Source organism: Procambarus clarkii, chromosome 27 (assembly GCF_040958095.1).
Source record: "Procambarus clarkii isolate CNS0578487 chromosome 27, FALCON_Pclarkii_2.0, whole genome shotgun sequence".
In the NCBI taxonomy this organism is placed as follows: domain Eukaryota; kingdom Metazoa; phylum Arthropoda; class Malacostraca; order Decapoda; family Cambaridae; genus Procambarus; species Procambarus clarkii.
This window is the reverse complement of record NC_091176.1, coordinates 30,557,312-30,582,684: the sequence shown is the minus strand read 5'-3', so window position 1 is coordinate 30,582,684 and position 25,373 is coordinate 30,557,312. Positions and strand designations below refer to the sequence as shown.

At 46.2% G+C, this 25,373-nt stretch overlaps 1 protein-coding gene across 1 annotated transcript in view; it reads left to right on the top strand.

Moving 5' to 3' along the window:
- Window positions 1–25,373, top strand: part of LOC123750438 (putative neural-cadherin 2) — a 349,307-nt gene that overhangs the window by 287,201 nt on the left and 36,733 nt on the right. The window contains 4 exon segments of the mRNA XM_069332160.1: window positions 6,490–6,678; window positions 19,993–20,203; window positions 20,243–20,245; window positions 24,334–24,542. Of these exon segments, the coding sequence (XP_069188261.1) occupies window positions 6,490–6,678; window positions 19,993–20,203; window positions 20,243–20,245; window positions 24,334–24,542 (612 nt within the window).

Here is a 25,373-nt window from a genome sequence, read left to right as displayed (position 1 = left end):
TGTTCCCATCAGACAAATGGAAACATCAAATGATCTGATGTTCCCATCATTGAAAAACAAGAACAGTTAAAAAACGAAATAAAAACATTCAAGAAAATAAAAAATAAACTCTACTCACAAAATGATGGTATAGTATACAACACAGCTCAATTCCAACACAATGTCACACAAATTAATAAAATAGAAATTAAAATAAATCAAAATCTATGAAAATTCAATTTATCAATGCAATCGGAAAGATTGAAATGTAATCGTAACATATTTGGTATAGTGTGTGTTGCTTATACGGGCAACAGAGAGCGCTGTTTTCCCCAAAAAACATACTTTTTACCAGTCAAAACGTTGGCATCTATATAGTAGGTATATAAAAACACGCGTGTATTCAAATGCAACATTGAGTCAAAATTTCAAAGCAATTGGTATAGAGGTTTCGGAGATTTCACTCATGAGAGGCATAGTTTTTTTTAAAAAAGCATTTTTTTACCTGTCACATTCTTGACATCTATTTAACATGTATATAGAAACACGCTCAGCTACGAATGGAATGCCGTATCAAAATTTCAAAGCAATCAGTGAAGAGCTTTCGGAGATTAGCGATTTTGAACATTTACATTTTATTTATATAGTTTACTAGCTGTACCCGGCCACGCGTTGCTGTGGCTGAGCAACGCATGTGCGTTGCTGAGCCACAGCAACCTTCCCCCGTCTCCCAGTCCTGCCCACCATTCCCCATGTCTTGTCCCCTAATCCTTCCAACGATTCCTCACGCACCCGTCCCCTCTTCTAACCATTCCCCACTCCCCTGTCCCGTAGTCCTTCCCACTATTCCCCCCCTCCACCATCCCTTTGTCCTCCCTAACATTCCCCACTCCAGCGTCCGCTTGTTCACCTAACCACTTCCCACTACACCGTCCCCTCCTCCTCCCCACCATCCCCAACTCCCCCGTTCCTTCGTCCTCCCCACTATTACCCCCCTTCCCTTTCCCCTCGTGCTCCACATCCTCTCCAACTCCCATCCCTTTTCCCCCCAACATTCCCCACTCCCTCGTTTGATGCATTCCCAAACGATCTGATATTCCCATTAGAAAATTGGGAACATGAAATGATCTGATGCTCCCATTAATGAAATATAAGAAAAACATTTAAAAAACGAAATAAAAAATGAAAAAAATAAAAAAATAAACTATACTCAGGAAATGAACGGTATAGTAAACAACACAGCTCAAGTAAAACTCAATGTCACACAAAATATTTAAATCAAAATGAAAATCAATCGAAATCTACGAAAATTATATATGTCAATGCAATCAGAAACACTGAAATGGAATCGTAACACATTTAGTATAGCATGTGTGGCTCTTACATGCAACAGATGGCGCTGTTTCTTAAAAAATGAACGATTTTTTTCCTGTCACAGGTGTGGCATCTATACTTATTCTTACGAAACGAATGGTATGGTAAACAACACAGCTCAATTTCAATGCAATGTCACACAAAATAATTAAATCAAAATGAAAATAAATTGCAATTTTTGAAAATTCAATTTATCATGGTAATTGGGAACATTCCAATGGAATCGTAACATATTTAGTATAGCGTTAGTTGCTATTATGTGCAACAGATGGAGCTTTTTTTTTTAATGTTTTTAACTGTCACAGGTGTGGCATCAATATAGTCGATATATAAAAACACGCGTGTATTCGAATGGAACGTTGTATAAAAATTTCTAAGCAATCGGTGAAGAACTCTTTGAGATTACAGCGTGTATTGTTCTTTCGTCTAACAGATGGGGCTGTTTTTCAAAAAAGCATGTTTTTTTCCTGACACAGGTGTGGCATGCATATAGTAAGAATATAAAAACATGCGCCTATTCGAATGCAACATTGTGTCAAAATTTCAAAGCAATCGGTAAAGAGGTTTCAGTGATTTCCCACCCATGAAAAACACTTGAAAAAAACAGTTTTTCGAAAAAAGTATATTTTTTTTCCGTCACAGACGTGAAATCTATATAATATGTATATAAAAATGGGATGGAATTTATGGGTGGGAGGAAGGTTATGTAACGGCAAATTTACACCTGCGGTGTCCCTGACCACATGGGCACTGGTGGCGCCCCTGACCACATGGACACTGGAGGCGCCCCTGACCACATGGACACTGGCGGCGCCCCTGACCACATGGGCACTGGTGGCGTCCCTGACCACATGGGCACTGGTGGCGCCCCTGACCACATGGACACGCGGCGCCCCTGACCACATGGGCACTGGTGGCGCCCCTGACCACATGGACACTGGCGGCGCCCCTGACCACATGGACACTGGCGGCGCCCCTGACCACATGGGCACTGGTGGCGTCCCTGACCACATGGACACTGGCGGCGCCCCTGACTACATGGGCACTGGTGGCGCCCCTGACCACATGGACACTGGCGGCGCCCCTGACCACATGGGCACTGGTGGCGCCCCTGACCACATGGGCACTGGCGGCGCCCCTGACCACATGGGTACTGGCGGCGCCCCTGACCACATGGGCACTGGCGGCGCCCCAGACCACATGGACACTGGCGGCGCCCCTGACCACATGGGCACTGGCGGCGGCCCTGACCACATGGGCACTGGCGGCGCCCCTGACCACATGGACACTGGCGGCGCCCCTGACCACATGGGCACTGGCGGCGCCCCAGACCACATGGACACTGGCGGCGCCCCTGACCACATGGACACTGGCGGCGCCCCTGACCACATGGACACTGGCGGCGCCCCTGACCACATGGACACTGGCGGCGCCCCTGACCACATGGACACTGGCGGCGCCCCTGACCACATGGACACTGGCGGCGCCCCTGACCACATGGACACTGGCGGCGCCCCTGACCACATGGACACTGGCGGCGCCCCTGACCACATGGGCACTGGCGGCGCCACTGACCACATGGGCACTGGCGGCGCCCCTGACCACATGGACACTGGCGGCGCCCCTGACCACATGGGCACTGGCGGCGGCCCTGACCACATGGGCACTGGCGGCGCCCCTGACCACATGGACACTGGCGGCGCCCCTGACCACATGGGCACTGGCGGCGCCCCAGACCACATGGACACTGGCGGCGCCCCTGACCACATGGACACTGGCGGCGCCCCTGACCACATGGACACTAGCGGCGCCCCTGACCACATGGACACTGGCGGCGCCCCTGACCAGATGGACACTGGCGGCGCCCCTGACCACATGGACACTGGCGGCGCCCCTGACCACATGGACACTGGCGGCGCCCCAGACCACATGGACACTGGCGGCGCCCCTGACCACATGGACACTGGCGGCGCCCCTGACCACATGGACACTGGCGGCGCCCCTGACCACATGGACACTGGCGGCGCCCCTGACCACATGGACACTGGCGGCGCCCCTGACCACATGGGCACCGGCGACGCCCCTGACCACATGGACACTGGCGGCGCCCCTGACCACATGGACACTGGCGGCGCCCCTGACCACATGGACACTGGCGGCGCCCCTGACCACATGGGCACCGGCGACGCCCCTGACCACATGGACACTGGCGGCGCCCCTGACCACATGGACACTGGCGGCGCCCCTGACCACATGGGCACCGGCGACGCCCCTCACCACATGGACACTGGCGGCGCCCCTCACCACATGGACACTGGCGGCGCCCCTCACCACATGGACACTGGCGGCGCCCCTGACCACATGGGCACCGGCGACGCCCCTGACCACATGGACACTGGCGGCGCCCCTGACCACATGGACACTGGCGGCGCCCCTGACCACATGGACACTGGCGGCGCCCCTGACCACATGGACACTGGCGGCGCCCCTGACCACATGGGCACCGGCGACGCCCCCTGACAACATGGGCACCTGAGACGTCATAACCGCAACGATACCTGCGGTGTTATCAGGGTTAACCCTGTCACCGCTGTAACAAGGTTATCACTGTTACCATCCTAAAACAGTAACCCGTTTTAAGTCGCGTTAACTTAAATCTGACATCAGAGACTCCAGAAGCATTATTTAAGTTAGGACTTTTAAATGAGGTTAACTTGGTGCAGTATATGTGAAAGTAATTTTTTTCTGGGCAGTTAGAATGACGTTCAATAGATTTCTGACGTCACTTGCATCATCAACCTCATATTTGACCTAATTAAGCCAATTGCAAAAGCTGAAGGTTCAATCGAAAACAATGATTCGCTAACGAAAAGAAGATTCACTTAGTCGAGGGGAAAGTTAGGTATAGTACACTGCTGAGAGAAAAAGATAGATGTCGCAGTCGTGCAGAAGTCGAAGAGAAGCGCCCCAGTTTGGTCGTCTTGATATTCCGAAATAAGTCAATGTAAAGGATGAAGTAAGCAGTGAAGACCATGTGATCGTTCTTATAGTAAACCATGTTAGAAAACGAGCCGGAGTGTATGCAGTGACGTTGTTGGAGTCTGACTCGTGGTAGCTGAAGATTGACCGCAAGTGTTCGTTACCGCTTTGTAGAGGTGTCATAAAGAATCTCTAGTTCTTATTACCCCAAAGAGGACACAGCCAGTTGTGCTACACTAATACCCGCCACTAACCACAGCCAGGTGTCCTACACTAATACCCGCCACTAACCGCAGGGAGGACACAGCCAGGTGTGCTACACTAACACCTGCCACTAACTGCAGGGAGGACACAGCCAGGTGTACTACACTAATACCCGCCACTAACTGCAGGGAGGACACAGCCAGGTGTCCTACACTAATACCCGCCACTAACCGCAGGGAGGACACAGCCAGGTGTACTACACTAATACCCGCCACTAACCGCAGGGAGGACACAGCCAGTTGTGCTACACTAATACCCGCCACTAACCGCAGGGAAGACACAGCCAGGTGTCCTACACTAATACCCGCCACTAACCACAGCCAGGTGTCCTACACTAATACCCGCCACTAACCGCAGGGAGGACACAGCCAGGTATCCTACACTAATACCCGCCACTAACCGCAGGGAGGACACAGCCAGTTGTGCTACACTAATACCCGCCACTAACCGCAGGGAAGACACAGCCAGGTGTCCTACACTAATACCCGCCACTAACCGCAGGGAAGACACAGCCAGGTGTCCTACACTAATACCCGCCACTAACCGCAGGGAAGACACAGCCAGGTGTCCTACACTAATACCCGCCACTAACCGCAGGGAAGACACAGCCAGGTGTCCTACACTAATACCCGCCACTAACCGCAGGGAGGACACAGCCAGGTGTGCTACACTAATACCCGCCACTAACCGCAGGGAGGACACAGCCAGGTGTACTACACTAATACCCGCCACTAACCGCAGGGAGGACACAGCCAGTTGTGCTACACTAATACCCGCCACTAACCGCAGGGAGGACACAGCCAGGTGTCCTACACTAATACCCGCCACTAACCGCAGGGAGGACACAGCCAGGTGTACTACACTAATACCCGCCACTAACCGCAGGGAGGACACAGCCAGTTGTGCTACACTAATACCCGCCACTAACCGCAGGGAGGACACAGCCAGGTGTACTACACTAATACCCGCCACTAACCGCAGGGAGGACACAGCCAGGTTTGCTACACTAATACCCGCCACTAACCGCAAGGAAGACACAGCCAGGTGTCCTACACTAATACCCGCCACTAACCGCAGGGAGGACACAGCCAGGTGTGCTACACTAATACCCGCCACTAACCGCAGGGAGGACACAGCCAGGTGTGCTACACTAATACCCGCCACTAACCGCAGGGAGGACACAGCCAGGTGTACTACACTAATACCCGCCACTAACCGCAAGGAAGACACAGCCAGGTGTCCTACACTAATACCCGCCACTAACCGCAGGGAGGACACAGCCAGGTGTGCTACACTAATACCCGCCACTAACTGCAGGGAGGACACAGCCAGGTGTACTACACTAATACCCGCCACTAACTGCAGGGAGGACACAGCCAGGTGTACTACACTAATACCCGCCACTAACCGCAGGGAGGACACAGCCAGGTGTGCTACACTAATACCCGCCACTAACCGCAGGGAGGACACAGCCAGGTGTGCTACACTAATACCCGCCACTAACCGCAAGGAAGACACAGCCAGGTGTCCTACACTAATACCCGCCACTAACCGCAAGGAAGACACAGCCAGGTGTCCTACACTAATACCCGCCACTAACCGCAAGGAAGACACAGCCAGGTGTCCTACACTAATACCCGCCACTAACCACAGGGAGGACACAGCCAGGTGTGCTACACTAATACCCGCCACTAACTGCAGGGAGGACACAGCCAGGTGTACTACACTAATACCCGCCACTAACCGCAGGGAGGACACAGCCAGGTGTGCTACACTAATACCCGCCACTAACCGCAAGGAAGACACAGCCAGGTGTCCTACACTAATACCCGCCACTAACCGCAAGGAAGACACAGCCAGGTGTCCTACACTAATACCCGCCACTAACCGCAGGGAGGACACAGCCGCGTGCGCTACAAGATAGCAGAGGACAGTGACCCTAGACGACAGTTCAGTGTAGACGGGTCGGGGGCGGTCTGGGTTGTGGGCGGCCTGGATCGCGAGACAGCGGCCGCCCACTCCGTGCTGGTGTGGGCGGTGGACGACGGTGCCCCACCCAGGACTGCCACAGCCACCCTCACTGTAAGTATACATGATGTCACTGTATCAGTACTGTAATTACACATTTTATCACTGTATCAGCACCGTGAGTAAACGTTATCAATGTATCAGCACTGTAAGTACACATTTCATCACTGTATCAGCACTGTAAGTACACATATTATCACTGTATAAGCACTAATCACAAACTAGTCTGTATGAGCACAGTAACATCCAGATGTTTCGTCAAGTTTACATTGTTTTGAATGTCCCTATCTGGCTTCTTTTCCTAATATGCTTCCCAGCCAAAGTGTGTTTTTTCTTACTATTTCGGTTGACCACTTCAGAAGGATGTGTTTGAATTTACTATCTCTTTGAACCTCCTCTCACTCGCCTCTCAAGCCATGACTTAAGATGAGTCCTACTTATCAGTATCCAATCATGTATTATCATATATATATATATATATATATATATATATATATATATATATATATATATATATATATATATATATATATATGGCACAACTCTCCTAAACACGAGATTGAAGTATAGAACTTTAGAACACTTTCCCACCAGGAGACTCGAACCCTAGCCAGCACAGAAGCCTTCCAGCAACTGGCATAACAGGTACGCCTTAACCCGCTCCACCACCAGCTCAGACCCTTAAAAGAGATGGTAATTTCGGAGTATTTAAATACACCAAAGATCACCACCTCCCAAGAGCACTAGAGCAAGTGAGGGGTCATTTAGACATTAATTTCATCAAGTCCCTGTTAATATGGGAAGGCACAGTGTCTATGCTTAAGGCACAACTCTCCTAAACACGAGATTGAAGTATAGAACTTTAGAACACTTTCCCACCAGGAGACTCGAACCCTAGCCAGCACAGAAGCCTTCCAGCAACTGGCATAACAGGTACGCCTTAACCCGCTCCACCACCAGCTCAGACCCTTAAAAGAGATGGTAATTTCGGAGTATTTAAATACACCAAAGATCACCACCTCCCAAGAGCACTAGAGCAAGTGAGGGGTCATTTAGACATTAATTTCATCAAGTCCCTGTTAATATGGGAAGACACAGTGTCTATGCTTAAGGCACAACTCTCCTAAACACGAGATTGAAGTATAGAACTTTAGAACACTTTCCCACCAGGAGACTCGAACCCTAGCCAGCACAGAAGCCTTCCAGCAACTGGCATAACAGGTACGCCTTAACCCGCTCCACCACCAGCTCAGACCCTTAAAAGAGATGGTAATTTCGGAGTATTTAAATACACCAAAGATCACCACCTCCCAAGAGCACTAGAGCAAGTGAGGGGTCATTTAGACATTAATTTCATCAAGTCCCTGTTAATATGGGAAGACACAGTGTCTATGCTTAAGGCACAACTCTCCTAAACACGAGATTGAAGTATAGAACTTTAGAACACTTTCCCACCAGGAGACTCGAACCCTAGCCAGCACAGAAGCCTTCCAGCAACTGGCATAACAGGTACGCCTTAACCCGCTCCACCACCAGCTCAGACCCTTAAAAGAGATGGTAATTTCGGAGTATTTAAATACACCAAAGATCACCACCTCCCAAGAGCACTAGAGCAAGTGAGGGGTCATTTAGACATTAATTTCATCAAGTCCCTGTAATATGGGAAGACACAGTGTCTATGCTTAAGGCACAACTCTCCTAAACACGAGATTGAAGTATAGAACTTTAGAACACTTTCCCACCAGGAGACTCGAACCCTAGCCAGCACAGAAGCCTTCCAGCAACTGGCATAACAGGTACGCCTTAACCCGCTCCACCACCAGCTCAGACCCTTAAAAGAGATGGTAATTTCGGAGTATTTAAATACACCAAAGATCACCACCTCCCAAGAGCACTAGAGCAAGTGAGGGGTCATTTAGACATTAATTTCATCAAGTCCCTGTTAATATGGGAAGACACAGTGTCTATGCTTAAGGCACAACTCTCCTAAACACGAGATTGAAGTATAGAACTTTAGAACACTTTCCCACCAGGAGACTCGAACCCTAGCCAGCACAGAAGCCTTCCAGCAACTGGCATAACAGGTACGCCTTAACCCGCTCCACCACCAGCTCAGACCCTTAAAAGAGATGGTAATTTCGGAGTATTTAAATACACCAAAGATCACCACCTCCCAAGAGCACTAGAGCAAGGTGTATTTAAATACTCCGAAATTACCATCTCTTTTAAGGGTCTGAGCTGGTGGTGGAGCGGGTTAAGGCGTACCTGTTATGCCAGTTGCTGGAAGGCTTCTGTGCTGGCTAGGGTTCGAGTCTCCTGGTGGGAAAGTGTTCTAAAGTTCTATACTTCAATCTCGTGTTTAGGAGAGTTGTGCCTTAAGCATAGACACTGTGTCTTCCCATATTAACAGGGACTTGATGAAATTAATGTCTAAATGACCCCTCACTTGCTCTAGTGCTCTTGGGAGGTGGTGATCTTTGGTGTATTTAAATACTCCGAAATTACCATCTCTTTTAAGGGTCTGAGCTGGTGGTGGAGCGGGTTAAGGCGTACCTGTTATGCCAGTTGCTGGAAGGCTTCTGTGCTGGCTAGGGTTCGAGTCTCCTGGTGGGAAAGTGTTCTAAAGTTCTATACTTCAATCTCGTGTTTAGGAGAGTTGTGCCTTAAGCATAGACACTGTGTCTTCCCATATTAACAGGGACTTGATGAAATTAATGTCTAAATGACCCCTCACTTGCTCTAGTGCTCTTGGGAGGTGGTGATCTTTGGTGTATTTAAATACTCCGAAATTACCATCTCTTTTAAGGGTCTGAGCTGGTGGTGGAGCGGGTTAAGGCGTACCTGTTATGCCAGTTGCTGGAAGGCTTCTGTGCTGGCTAGGGTTCGAGTCTCCTGGTGGGAAAGTGTTCTAAAGTTCTATACTTCAATCTCGTGTTTAGGAGAGTTGTGCCTTAAGCATAGACACTGTGTCTTCCCATATTAACAGGGACTTGATGAAATTAATGTCTAAATGACCCCTCACTTGCTCTAGTGCTCTTGGGAGGTGGTGATCTTTGGTGTATTTAAATACTCCGAAATTACCATCTCTTTTAAGGGTCTGAGCTGGTGGTGGAGCGGGTTAAGGCGTACCTGTTATGCCAGTTGCTGGAAGGCTTCTGTGCTGGCTAGGGTTCGAGTCTCCTGGTGGGAAAGTGTTCTAAAGTTATATATATATATATATATATAAGCCTATACTTGCATAAACCACAAGTGAAGATAAACAATCTTTGGACAACACCCACCAGTGGGACTCGAACCCAGAAAGCACAACTACCTTCCAGTAGCTGGCATAACTAGTATGCTTTAACCCACTACGCCATCAGACCTTACAAAAGAAGTAGATAGTTCGAGATATATATCTCAAACATCTCTACCTCCCGAAGGCACCAGATGAGTGAGGGGTCAGTCTGCATTTTTCGTCAAGCCACTGTCAATGTGAGAGAACTCGTGTCCAGCTTATAAGCCTATACTTGCATAAACCACAAGTGAAGATAAACAATCTTTGGACAACACCCACCAGTGGGACTCGAACCCAGAAAGCACAACTACCTTCCAGTAGCTGGCATAACTAGTATGCTTTAACCCACTACGCCATCAGACCTTACAAAAGAAGTAGATAGTTCGAGATATATATCTCAAACATCTCTACCTCCCGAAGGCACCAGATGAGTGAGGGGTCAGTCTGCATTTTTCGTCAAGCCACTGTCAATGTGAGAGAACTCGTGTCCAGCTTATAAGCCTATACTTGCATAAACCACAAGTGAAGATAAACAATCTTTGGACAACACCCACCAGTGGGACTCGAACCCAGAAAGCACAACTACCTTCCAGTAGCTGGCATAACTAGTATGCTTTAACCCACTACGCCATCAGACCTTACAAAAGAAGTAGATAGTTCGAGATATATATCTCAAACATCTCTACCTCCCGAAGGCACCAGATGAGTGAGGGGTCAGTCTGCATTTTTCGTCAAGCCACTGTCAATGTGAGAGAACTCGTGTCCAGCTTATAAGCCTATACTTGCATAAACCACAAGTGAAGATAAACAATCTTTGGACAACACCCACCAGTGGGACTCGAACCCAGAAAGCACAACTACCTTCCAGTAGCTGGCATAACTAGTATGCTTTAACCCACTACGCCATCAGACCTTACAAAAGAAGTAGATAGTTCGAGATATATATCTCAAACATCTCTACCTCCCGAAGGCACCAGATGAGTGAGGGGTCAGTCTGCATTTTTCGTCAAGCCACTGTCAATGTGAGAGAACTCGTGTCCAGCTTATAAGCCTATACTTGCATAAACCACAAGTGAAGATAAACAATCTTTGGACAACACCCACCAGTGGGACTCGAACCCAGAAAGCACAACTACCTTCCAGTAGCTGGCATAACTAGTATGCTTTAACCCACTACGCCATCAGACCTTACAAAAGAAGTAGATAGTTCGAGATATATATCTCAAACATCTCTACCTCCCGAAGGCACCAGATGAGTGAGGGGTCAGTCTGCATTTTTCGTCAAGCCACTGTCAATGTGAGAGAACTCGTGTCCAGCTTATAAGCCTATACTTGCATAAACCACAAGTGAAGATAAACAATCTTTGGACAACACCCACCAGTGGGACTCGAACCCAGAAAGCACAACTACCTTCCAGTAGCTGGCATAACTAGTATGCTTTAACCCACTACGCCATCAGACCTTACAAAAGAAGTAGATAGTTCGAGATATATATCTCAAACATCTCTACCTCCCGAAGGCACCAGATGAGTGAGGGGTCAGTCTGCATTTTTCGTCAAGCCACTGTCAATGTGAGAGAACTCGTGTCCAGCTTATAAGCCTATACTTGCATAAACCACAAGTGAAGATAAACAATCTTTGGACAACACCCACCAGTGGGACTCGAACCCAGAAAGCACAACTACCTTCCAGTAGCTGGCATAACTAGTATGCTTTAACCCACTACGCCATCAGACCTTACAAAAGAAGTAGATAGTTCGAGATATATATCTCAAACATCTCTACCTCCCGAAGGCACCAGATGAGTGAGGGGTCAGTCTGCATTTTTCGTCAAGCCACTGTCAATGTGAGAGAACTCGTGTCCAGCTTATAAGCCTATACTTGCATAAACCACAAGTGAAGATAAACAATCTTTGGACAACACCCACCAGTGGGACTCGAACCCAGAAAGCACAACTACCTTCCAGTAGCTGGCATAACTAGTATGCTTTAACCCACTACGCCATCAGACCTTACAAAAGAAGTAGATAGTTCGAGATATATATCTCAAACATCTCTACCTCCCGAAGGCACCAGATGAGTGAGGGGTCAGTCTGCATTTTTCGTCAAGCCACTGTCAATGTGAGAGAACTCGTGTCCAGCTTATAAGCCTATACTTGCATAAACCACAAGTGAAGATAAACAATCTTTGGACAACACCCACCAGTGGGACTCGAACCCAGAAAGCACAACTACCTTCCAGTAGCTGGCATAACTAGTATGCTTTAACCCACTACGCCATCAGACCTTACAAAAGAAGTAGATAGTTCGAGATATATATCTCAAACATCTCTACCTCCCGAAGGCACCAGATGAGTGAGGGGTCAGTCTGCATTTTTCGTCAAGCCACTGTCAATGTGAGAGAACTCGTGTCCAGCTTATAAGCCTATACTTGCATAAACCACAAGTGAAGATAAACAATCTTTGGACAACACCCACCAGTGGGACTCGAACCCAGAAAGCACAACTACCTTCCAGTAGCTGGCATAACTAGTATGCTTTAACCCACTACGCCATCAGACCTTACAAAAGAAGTAGATAGTTCGAGATATATATCTCAAACATCTCTACCTCCCGAAGGCACCAGATGAGTGAGGGGTCAGTCTGCATTTTTCGTCAAGCCACTGTCAATGTGAGAGAACTCGTGTCCAGCTTATAAGCCTATACTTGCATAAACCACAAGTGAAGATAAACAATCTTTGGACAACACCCACCAGTGGGACTCGAACCCAGAAAGCACAACTACCTTCCAGTAGCTGGCATAACTAGTATGCTTTAACCCACTACGCCATCAGACCTTACAAAAGAAGTAGATAGTTCGAGATATATATCTCAAACATCTCTACCTCCCGAAGGCACCAGATGAGTGAGGGGTCAGTCTGCATTTTTCGTCAAGCCACTGTCAATGTGAGAGAACTCGTGTCCAGCTTATAAGCCTATACTTGCATAAACCACAAGTGAAGATAAACAATCTTTGGACAACACCCACCAGTGGGACTCGAACCCAGAAAGCACAACTACCTTCCAGTAGCTGGCATAACTAGTATGCTTTAACCCACTACGCCATCAGACCTTACAAAAGAAGTAGATAGTTCGAGATATATATCTCAAACATCTCTACCTCCCGAAGGCACCAGATGAGTGAGGGGTCAGTCTGCATTTTTCGTCAAGCCACTGTCAATGTGAGAGAACTCGTGTCCAGCTTATAAGCCTATACTTGCATAAACCACAAGTGAAGATAAACAATCTTTGGACAACACCCACCAGTGGGACTCGAACCCAGAAAGCACAACTACCTTCCAGTTGCCGGCATAACTAGTATGCTTTAACCCACTACGCCATCAGACCTTACAAAAGAAGTAGATAGTTCGAGATATATATCTCAAACATCTCTACCTCCCGAAGGCACCAGATGAGTGCGGGGTCAGCCTGCATTTTTCGTCAAGCCACTGTCAATGTGAGAGAACTCGTGTCCAGCTTATAAGCCTATACTTGCATAAACCACAAGTGAAGATAAACAATCTTTGGACAACACCCACCAGTGGGACTCGAACCCAGAAAGCACAACTACCTTCCAGTATTTATCAGAAGTATTTATCTTCACTTGTGGTTTATGCAAGTATAGGCTTATAAGCTGGACACGAGTTCTCTCACATTGACAGTGGCTTGACGAAAAATGCAGACTGACCCCTCACTCATCTGGTGCCTTCGGGAGGTAGAGATGTTTGAGATATATATCTCGAACTATCTACTTCTTTTGTAAGGTCTGATGGCGTAGTGGGTTAAAGCATACTAGTTATGCCAGCTACTGGAAGGTAGTTGTGCTTTCTGGGTTCGAGTCCCACTGGTGGGTGTTGTCCAAAGATTGTTTATCTTCACTTGTGGTTTATGCAAGTATAGGCTTATAAGCTGGACACGAGTTCTCTCACATTGACAGTGGCTTGACGAAAAATGCAGACTGACCCCTCACTCATCTGGTGCCTTCGGGAGGTAGAGATGTTTGAGATATATATCTCGAACTATCTACTTCTTTTGTAAGGTCTGATGGCGTAGTGGGTTAAAGCATACTAGTTATGCCAGCTACTGGAAGGTAGTTGTGCTTTCTGGGTTCGAGTCCCACTGGTGGGTGTTGTCCAAAGATTGTTTATCTTCACTTGTGGTTTATGCAAGTATAGGCTTATAAGCTGGACACGAGTTCTCTCACATTGACAGTGGCTTGACGAAAAATGCAGACTGACCCCTCACTCATCTGGTGCCTTCGGGAGGTAGAGATGTTTGAGATATATATCTCGAACTATCTACTTCTTTTGTAAGGTCTGATGGCGTAGTGGGTTAAAGCATACTAGTTATGCCAGCTACTGGAAGGTAGTTGTGCTTTCTGGGTTCGAGTCCCACTGGTGGGTGTTGTCCAAAGATTGTTTATCTTCACTTGTGGTTTATGCAAGTATAGGCTTATAAGCTGGACACGAGTTCTCTCACATTGACAGTGGCTTGACGAAAAATGCAGACTGACCCCTCACTCATCTGGTGCCTTCGGGAGGTAGAGATGTTTGAGATATATATCTCGAACTATCTACTTCTTTTGTAAGGTCTGATGGCGTAGTGGGTTAAAGCATACTAGTTATGCCAGCTACTGGAAGGTAGTTGTGCTTTCTGGGTTCGAGTCCCACTGGTGGGTGTTGTCCAAAGATTGTTTATCTTCACTTGTGGTTTATGCAAGTATAGGCTTATAAGCTGGACACGAGTTCTCTCACATTGACAGTGGCTTGACGAAAAATGCAGACTGACCCCTCACTCATCTGGTGCCTTCGGGAGGTAGAGATGTTTGAGATATATATCTCGAACTATCTACTTCTTTTGTAAGGTCTGATGGCATAGTGGGTTAAAGCATACTAGTTATGCCAGCTACTGGAAGGTAGTTGTGCTTTCTGGGTTCGAGTCCCACTGGTGGGTGTTGTCCAAAGATTGTTTATCTTCACTTGTGGTTTATGCAAGTATAGGCTTATAAGCTGGACACGAGTTCTCTCACATTGACAGTGGCTTGACGAAAAATGCAGACTGACCCCTCACTCATCTGGTGCCTTCGGGAGGTAGAGATGTTTGAGATATATATCTCGAACTATCTACTTCTTTTGTAAGGTCTGATGGCGTAGTGGGTTAAAGCATACTAGTTATGCCAGCTACTGGAAGGTAGTTGTGCTTTCTGGGTTCGAGTCCCACTGGTGGGTGTTGTCCAAAGATTGTTTATCTTCACTTGTGGTTTATGCAAGTATAGGCTTATAAGCTGGACACGAGTTCTCTCACATTGACAGTGGCTTGACGAAAAATGCAGACTGACCCCTCACTCATCTGGTGCCTTCGGGAGGTAGAGATGTTTGAGATATATATCTCGAACTATCTACTTCTTTTGTAAGGTCTGATGGCGTAGTGGGTTAAAGCATACTAGTTATGCCAGCTACTGGAAGGTAGTTGTGCTTTCTGGGTTCGAGTCCCACTGGTGGGTGTTGTCCAAAGATTGTTTATCTTCACTTGTGGTTTATGCAAGTATAGGCTTATAAGCTGGACACGAGTTCTCTCACATTGACAGTGGCTTGACGAAAAATGCAGACTGACCCCTCACTCATCTGGTGCCTTCGGGAGGTAGAGATGTTTGAGATATATATCTCGAACTATCTACTTCTTTTGTAAGGTCTGATGGCGTAGTGGGTTAAAGCATACTAGTTATGCCAGCTACTGGAAGGTAGTTGTGCTTTCTGGGTTCGAGTCCCACTGGTGGGTGTTGTCCAAAGATTGTTTATCTTCACTTGTGGTTTATGCAAGTATAGGCTTATAAGCTGGACACGAGTTCTCTCACAATGACAGTGGCTTGACGAAAAATGCAGACTGACCCCTCACTCATCTGGTGCCTTCGGGAGGTAGAGATGTTTGAGATATATATCTCGAACTATCTACTTCTTTTGTAAGGTCTGATGGCGTAGTGGGTTAAAGCATACTAGTTATGCCAGCTACTGGAAGGTAGTTGTGCTTTCTGGGTTCGAGTCCCACTGGTGGGTGTTGTCCAAAGATTGTTTATCTTCACTTGTGGTTTATGCAAGTATAGGCTTATAAGCTGGACACGAGTTCTCTCACATTGACAGTGGCTTGACGAAAAATGCAGACTGACCCCTCACTCATCTGGTGCCTTCGGGAGGTAGAGATGTTTGAGATATATATCTCGAACTATCTACTTCTTTTGTAAGGTCTGATGGCGTAGTGGGTTAAAGCATACTAGTTATGCCAGCTACTGGAAGGTAGTTGTGCTTTCTGGGTTCGAGTCCCACTGGTGGGTGTTGTCCAAAGATTGTTTATCTTCACTTGTGGTTTATGCAAGTATAGGCTTATAAGCTGGACACGAGTTCTCTCACATTGACAGTGGCTTGACGAAAAATGCAGACTGACCCCTCACTCATCTGGTGCCTTCGGGAGGTAGAGATGTTTGAGATATATATCTCGAACTATCTACTTCTTTTGTAAGGTCTGATGGCGTAGTGGGTTAAAGCATACTAGTTATGCCAGCTACTGGAAGGTAGTTGTGCTTTCTGGGTTCGAGTCCCACTGGTGGGTGTTGTCCAAAGATTGTTTATCTTCACTTGTGGTTTATGCAAGTATAGGCTTATAAGCTGGACACGAGTTCTCTCACATTGACAGTGGCTTGACGAAAAATGCAGACTGACCCCTCACTCATCTGGTGCCTTCGGGAGGTAGAGATGTTTGAGATATATATCTCGAACTATCTACTTCTTTTGTAAGGTCTGATGGCGTAGTGGGTTAAAGCATACTAGTTATGCCAGCTACTGGAAGGTAGTTGTGCTTTCTGGGTTCGAGTCCCACTGGTGGGTGTTGTCCAAAGATTGTTTATCTTCACTTGTGGTTTATGCAAGTATAGGCTTATAAGCTGGACACGAGTTCTCTCACATTGACAGTGGCTTGACGAAAAATGCAGACTGACCCCTCACTCATCTGGTGCCTTCGGGAGGTAGAGATGTTTGAGATATATATCTCGAACTATCTACTTCTTTTGTAAGGTCTGATGGCGTAGTGGGTTAAAGCATACTAGTTATGCCAGCTACTGGAAGGTAGTTGTGCTTTCTGGGTTCGAGTCCCACTGGTGGGTGTTGTCCAAAGATTGTTTATCTTCACTTGTGGTTTATGCAAGTATAGGCTTATAAGCTGGACACGAGTTCTCTCACATTGACAGTGGCTTGACGAAAAATGCAGACTGACCCCTCACTCATCTGGTGCCTTCGGGAGGTAGAGATGTTTGAGATATATATCTCGAACTATCTACTTCTTTTGTAAGGTCTGATGGCATAGTGGGTTAAAGCATACTAGTTATGCCAGCTACTGGAAGGTAGTTGTGCTTTCTGGGTTCGAGTCCCACTGGTGGGTGTTGTCCAAAGATTGTTTATCTTCACTTGTGGTTTATGCAAGTATAGGCTTATAAGCTGGACACGAGTTCTCTCACATTGACAGTGGCTTGACGAAAAATGCAGACTGACCCCTCACTCATCTGGTGCCTTCGGGAGGTAGAGATGTTTGAGATATATATCTCGAACTATCTACTTCTTTTGTAAGGTCTGATGGCGTAGTGGGTTAAAGCATACTAGTTATGCCAGCTACTGGAAGGTAGTTGTGCTTTCTGGGTTCGAGTCCCACTGGTGGGTGTTGTCCAAAGATTGTTTATCTTCACTTGTGGTTTATGCAAGTATAGGCTTATAAGCTGGACACGAGTTCTCTCACATTGACAGTGGCTTGACGAAAAATGCAGACTGACCCCTCACTCATCTGGTGCCTTCGGGAGGTAGAGATGTTTGAGATATATATCTCGAACTATCTACTTCTTTTGTAAGGTCTGATGGCGTAGTGGGTTAAAGCATACTAGTTATGCCAGCTACTGGAAGGTAGTTGTGCTTTCTGGGTTCGAGTCCCACTGGTGGGTGTTGTCCAAAGATTGTTTATCTTCACTTGTGGTTTATGCAAGTATAGGCTTATAAGCTGGACACGAGTTCTCTCACATTGACAGTGGCTTGACGAAAAATGCAGACTGACCCCTCACTCATCTGGTGCCTTCGGGAGGTAGAGATGTTTGAGATATATATCTCGAACTATCTACTTCTTTTGTAAGGTCTGATGGCGTAGTGGGTTAAAGCATACTAGTTATGCCAGCTACTGGAAGGTAGTTGTGCTTTCTGGGTTCGAGTCCCACTGGTGGGTGTTGTCCAAAGATTGTTTATCTTCACTTGTGGTTTATGCAAGTATAGGCTTATAAGCTGGACACGAGTTCTCTCACATTGACAGTGGCTTGACGAAAAATGCAGACTGACCCCTCACTCATCTGGTGCCTTCGGGAGGTAGAGATGTTTGAGATATATATCTCGAACTATCTACTTCTTTTGTAAGGTCTGATGGCGTAGTGGGTTAAAGCATACTAGTTATGCCAGCTACTGGAAGGTAGTTGTGCTTTCTGGGTTCGAGTCCCACTGGTGGGTGTTGTCCAAAGATTGTTTATCTTCACTTGTGGTTTATGCAAGTATAGGCTTATAAGCTGGACACGAGTTCTCTCACATTGACAGTGGCTTGACGAAAAATGCAGACTGACCCCTCACTCATCTGGTGTCTTCGGGAGGTAGAGATGTTTGAGATATATATCTCGAACTATCTACTTCTTTTGTAAGGTCTGATGGCGTAGTGGGTTAAAGCATACTAGTTATGCCAGCTACTGGAAGGTAGTTGTGCTTTCTGGGTTCGAGTCCCACTGGTGGGTGTTGTCCAAAGATTGTTTATCTTCACTTGTGGTTTATGCAAGTATAGGCTTATAAGCTGGACACGAGTTCTCTCACATTGACAGTGGCTTGACGAAAAATGCAGACTGACCCCTCACTCATCTGGTGCCTTCGGGAGGTAGAGATGTTTGAGATATATATCTCGAACTATCTACTTCTTTTGTAAGGTCTGATGGCGTAGTGGGTTAAAGCATACTAGTTATGCCAGCTACTGGAAGGTAGTTGTGCTTTCTGGGTTCGAGTCCCACTGGTGGGTGTTGTCCAAAGATTGTTTATCTTCACTTGTGGTTTATGCAAGTATAGGCTTATAAGCTGGACACGAGTTCTCTCACATTGACAGTGGCTTGACGAAAAATGCAGACTGACCCCTCACTCATCTGGTGCCTTCGGGAGGTAGAGATGTTTGAGATATATATCTCGAACTATCTACTTCTTTTGTAAGGTCTGATGGCGTAGTGGGTTAAAGCATACTAGTTATGCCAGCTACTGGAAGGTAGTTGTGCTTTCTGGGTTCGAGTCCCACTGGTGGGTGTTGTCCAAAGATTGTTTATCTTCACTTGTGGTTTATGCAAGTATAGGCTTAAAAGCTGGACACGAGTTCTCTCACATTGACAGTGGCTTGACGAAAAATGCAGACTGACCCCTCACTCATCTGGTGCCTTCGGGAGGTAGAGATGTTTGAGATATATATCTCGAACTATCTACTTCTTTTGTAAGGTCTGATGGCGTAGTGGGTTAAAGCATACTAGTTATGCCAGCTACTGGAAGGTAGTTGTGCTTTCTGGGTTCGAGTCCCACTGGTGGGTGTTGTCCAAAGATTGTTTATCTTCACTTGTGGTTTATGCAAGTATAGGCTTATAAGCTGGACACGAGTTCTCTCACATTGACAGTGGCTTGACGAAAAATGCAGACTGACCCCTCACTCATCTGGTGCCTTCGGGAGGTAGAGATGTTTGAGATATATATCTCGAACTATCTACTTCTTTTGTAAGGTCTGATGGCGTAGTGGGTTAAAGCATACTAGTTATGCCAGCTACTGGAAGGTAGTTGTGCTTTCTGGGTTCGAGTCCCACTGGTGGGTGTTGTCCAAAGATTGTATATATATATATATATATATATATAAATATATATATATATTTATATATAGTCCTATATATATGATTATGGTCATATATGGTCAACCATGTGCCTGAAGGCGACCTCACCCTGGCTGGGTGCTCTTCCTGCAGGTGAACGTGACGGACGTGAACGACAACCCGCCGTTCCTGGCGGAGCCGCGGGAGGTGGAGGTGGTGGAGAACGGCGGGGCCCAGGTGGTGGCCCGGGTGAGGCTTGGGGACCCTGACGACTGGCGCCAGGGCCACGGGCCACCCTTCACCGTAGCCCTCGACCCCAGGGCGCCCCAGCACGTCCTCGACACCTTCAGAGTCACCCACGAGAGTGAGTTGTTAGGGGTCAACCAGAGGTAATTATCAGGAGAAAGTACTAAGCCATCATGACTATAGCGGCAACCAGCATGTCACAAAAAAATAACATGTCGATAGACAACATATCAGTTGATCAAATCTCCATTTTATCTATTGTTTATATATATATATATATATATATATATATATATATATATATATATATATATATGTATATATATATATATATATATATATATATATATATATATATATATATATATATATATATATATATATATATATATATATATATATATATATATATATATATATATATTAGTATATTTTGGTAGCAGTCTTTCCTGTAGACATATATTATTAAATATGACCGAAAAAGAAAGATTAATAATTCTAACACGAATTTTCTCAATCTTTCGTACATTTCTTTTCACTGCTGGTGGTAATTCAAAAATCAATTCTACAAAATTCATTTTTATTTCTAGTCTGACGCGACACTTGAGTGCGTTTCGTAAAACTTATTACATTTTCAAAGACTTTAGTTTACACATACACAACTGAATAGAACTTACACATCTCCGATTTGTTTATATCTACATTTGAGTGAGGTGGATGGGGTGAGGTGGTATTAATAGGGTATTAAATTCATCAATACAAGACAGATCATGAAACGATGGGTATTGAATGGAAGTGATTGTAGAAAGCCTATTGGTCCATATTTCTTGATACTTCTATATTGGAGCGGAGTCTTGAGGTGGGTAGAATTTAGTTGTGCATTAATTGGCTGTTGATTGCTGGTGTTGACTTCTTAATGTGTAGTGCCTCGCAAATGTCAAGCCGTCTGCTATCGCTGTATCTATCGATGATTTTTGTGTTCTTTACTAAGATTTCTCTGGCGATGGTTTGGTTGTGGGTAGAGATTATATGATCCTTAATGGAACCCTGTTGCTTATGCATCGTTAAACGCCTAGAAAGAGATGTTGTTGTCTTGCCTATATACTGGGTTTTTTGGAGCTTACAGTCCCCAAGAGGACTGTAAGAAGGACTGCGGAAGGAGGAAAGAATCAAGGCAATTACAGAAGCACCATACTGTCCCCCGAGCTCAAAGCGGCAGCTAAAAGCCTTCGTGAGAACAAGGAGATAGTTGTCAGGAGAGGTGACAAGTCGCCAATATACGTTAAAAAAGACGAATATCTGGTGAAAATGAACCTCATACTCTCTGACCAAACTAAATTCCAAAGGGTAACGAAGGACACTACAGCCGAATTGAAAGCAAAGGTCAACAAACTGATCGAAACTGTGAACGCCAAGAAATCAGGACTCCACCTGCCAAAAATTATTTGGGAATATAAACCTGGACATGCGTATGGAAATGTCAAGACACACAAGCCTGGAAACCCACTTCGGCCAATCATTAGCCAGATACCCACACCCACGTACAGACTGGCGAAGCGACTCAACGGCCTGCTGACTCCTTGTGTCCCTTGCGCCTTCAGCCTGAAGTCTCCAAAGGAATTTGTTGACTTACTGCGGGGCACACGGGCCACAGGGATAAGAGCCTCGTTGGACGTAGAATCACTGTTCACCAACGTACCTTTGGACGAGACAATCGGGATGATAGCCGACAGAGTGTATCGTGATCCAGCCTGTACTCCTCTTGACATACCAGAAAATATTCTAAGGAAACTACTCCAAGCTTGTACTAAAGAGGCACCCTTCTTGAGCCCGGATGGGCACATGTATAAGCCAGTAGATGGGGTCGCCATGGGTTCTCCCCTAAGTGTCCTGTTTGCAAACTTCTACATGGGTACCATCGAGCAAAAAGTCTTAGTCGACATGAACTTGAAACCGGCCATACACTGCAGGTATGTTGACAACATTTTTACACAGGTACCTGATGTCAGACATCTGCAGGAGCTGAAGGAGGCATTTGAGCAGAGTTCCGTGCTGCGTTTCACTTACGAGATGGAAAAGGATGGGAAGCTGCCCTTTCTAGATGTAACAGTCATGGAAAAGAGTGGAGGTTTCCACACTGCAGTCTACACTAAGGAAACGAACATAGGAATGTGCCTAAATGCCAACAGCGACTGCCCAGACAGGTACAAGAGGAGTGTTGTTAACGCATATGTCGACCGTGCTCTCAGCCACAGCTCAGAATGGAAGCAAGTCGACGAAGAACGCTGTAGGGTAAGGCAGGTCCTAGTCAACAACGGCTTCTCCAATGGTTTCGTCGAAGACATCATAAGAAGGAAAGTGAAACGCCATGCAAACTCTGAAGAGACAACTAACACAACACCTATACCCCCTATTAGACTATTTTACAGGAACTTCTTTTCCACAGCTCATAAAACGGAGGAAAGGGTCCTGAAAGATATTGTTAATAGAAACGTTATCCCTACAGACCAAAATCAGAGGATGCAACTGACGATTTACTATAAAACCAGAAAAACGGCCAGCCTACTCATGAGAAACTCTCCAGACACAAAGCAGAACGCTTTAAAAGAGACCAACGTCGTCTATGCCTTCAAATGCCCTCTTGGGGACTGTAAGCTTCAAAAAACTCAGTATATAGGCAAGACAACAACATCTCTTTCCAGGCGATTAACGATGCATAAGCAACAGGGCTCCATTAAGGAACATAATCTCTTCCCACAACCAAACCATCACCAGAGAAATCTTAGCAAACAACACAGAAATCATCGATAGATACAGCGATAGCAGGCGGCTTGATATCTGCGAGGCACTAAACATCAAGAAGTCAACACCAGCAATCAACAGCCAATTAATGCACAACTATATTCTACCCTCTTCAAGACTCCGCTCCAATATAGAAGCATCAAGAAATATGAACCAATAGGCCCTCTGCGATTACTTCTATTCTTACCTTCAATACCCATTATTTCGTGTTCTATGCTGTGTTGAAAGTTTTGATCACCTCATCCAAAACTGTTGTAACATATCACCTCACCAAAATGCAGGTATAAAATGAAAAATGAAAGCTGTTTAAATCATAGCATAAGTAAGAACTCTGTTTAGTGTTTGCAGGTAATAGCTGTGTGTGTGTAAATTAATCTTTGAAAATGTAATAAGTTATTACGAAACGCGTTCAAGTGTCGCATCAGACTAGAAATAAAAATGAATTTTGGAGAATTGATTTTTCAATTACCATCAACAGTGAAAAGAAACATAAGAAAGATCGAGAAAATTCGTGTTAGAATTATTAATCTTACTTTTTCAGTCATATTTAATAATATATGTCTACAGGAAAGACTGCTACTAAAATATACTAATATATCTATATATATATATATATATATATATATATATATATATATATATATATATATATATATATATATATATATATATATATATATATATATATATATATATATATATATATATATATATATATATATATATATATATATTGATTAGCTAAGTCACTGCCCAGAGACAGTGTTCCCAGTCGTGATAGTGTTGGTGACATTGGGAGTCAGAGAGAGAATCTCGAATAGAGATTCATTGTTCCTTTCAGCCAAGCTTTCGTGGCACACTTAGAACAGTCTCTCCCGAGAGCATGAGTGCAGGATTAAGCAAAACCTCTGCTAATTTTTCTAAGCATCATTTATGTAACACTCTCTCTGTGGTACTATTGAAGCTGCTAGTGGTAGTGGTGCTAGTAGTAGTTGTGATGGAAGCAGAGATGGTGGTGGTGCAGGTTATAGGGCTGCAGGTGGTGATGCTCGTGATAGTGGTGATAGTGGTTAGGTTGCTGGTGGTAATGGTTTTCTGGTTGCTGATGCTGGTGATGGTGGAGGTGATATGTATGGGGCTGGCGGCAGTGGCCGGCGACAGCAGCAGTGAAAATAGCGGTGCTCTCCACACCATCAACGCTGCTCGGCCCGATACACAAATCTAAAGAACTTACTCTGGACTTTAGTGATTATGGGTTTGTCGTCTGAAACAGTTTGTGGGCGTATTGAGAGCGTAATCCGGGCGTGTGTGTGTGTGTCAGCCTGGATATGCCTATTGAATTATTGTTGTTGTTGATACAGTATCCCGCCCTTATGTTCTTCCTTTAAGGAATACGAATGGCTTGGGCGTGCTAGCCGGTACATTACCCACTGTGTTCTCCTGCAGGAGGGGACGAGGGGCGTGACGTGGGCGTGGTGTGGGCGCGGGCGGGGCTAGACAGGGAGGAGCGGCGCTCCCTGCTGGTGCCGCTGGTGGTGGCGGACGCCGGCTGGCCGCCCCTCACCGCCACCGCCACCCTCACCGTCCATGTGGGCGACCTTAACGACAACCCCATGACCCCCGCCGCCAAGACTGTCACTGTCCACACCCTCCAGGTCAGTGCCACCCTCCAGGTCAGTGCCACCCTGCATGTCAGTGCCACCTTCCAGGTCAGTGCCACCCTCCAGGCTACAGTCACTGTCCACACCTAGCAGAGAAATGTCATCCTACAGGCTGTTCATTACCCATACCCCTGCAGGTCAGTGTCACTTCTGCAGGCACTTCCCTCATCGTCAGGTAAGTCTCTGTTGTCACTTTCCTTCTATCAATCACTGTCAAAGGATCCTTAGTACCAACCCACTGGACCCCAAACTCACTGCCATCTCCCACCTCCCGAACTCAACCACTTGAGCTGGACAGTAGAGCGACGGTCTCCCTTGATGCAGTTCGGCGTTTAATCTCCGACAGTCCAAGTGGTTGGGCACCACTACCTTCCCTCCGTCCCATCCCAAATCCTTATCCTGATTCCTTTCAAGTGCTACATAGTCGTAATAGCTTGGCGCTTTACCCTGATAATTCCCTCCCTCTCCCGCTTTCCCTCTTCCCCAAATGGTCGTCCAGAGCATGACTGAATTTCAGTCAGACATCAACAACTTGAAATAAGCATTCTGTAATCTCCACCCATTGACGGGGCCTAACAGCTAGGTGGACAGGGCTTCGGATTCGTAGTTCTGAGGTTCCAGGTACGATCCCCGGTGGAGGCGGAAACAAATGGGCAGAGTTTCTTTCACACTGATGCGCCTATTCACTTAACAGTAAATTGGTACCTGTGAGTTTGACAGCTGCTACGGGCTGCTTTCTTGGGAATGTGTAACAAAAAGGAGGCCTAGTCGAGGACCGGGCTGCGGGGGACTCTAAGCCTGGAAATACTCTCAAGATAGCTATTA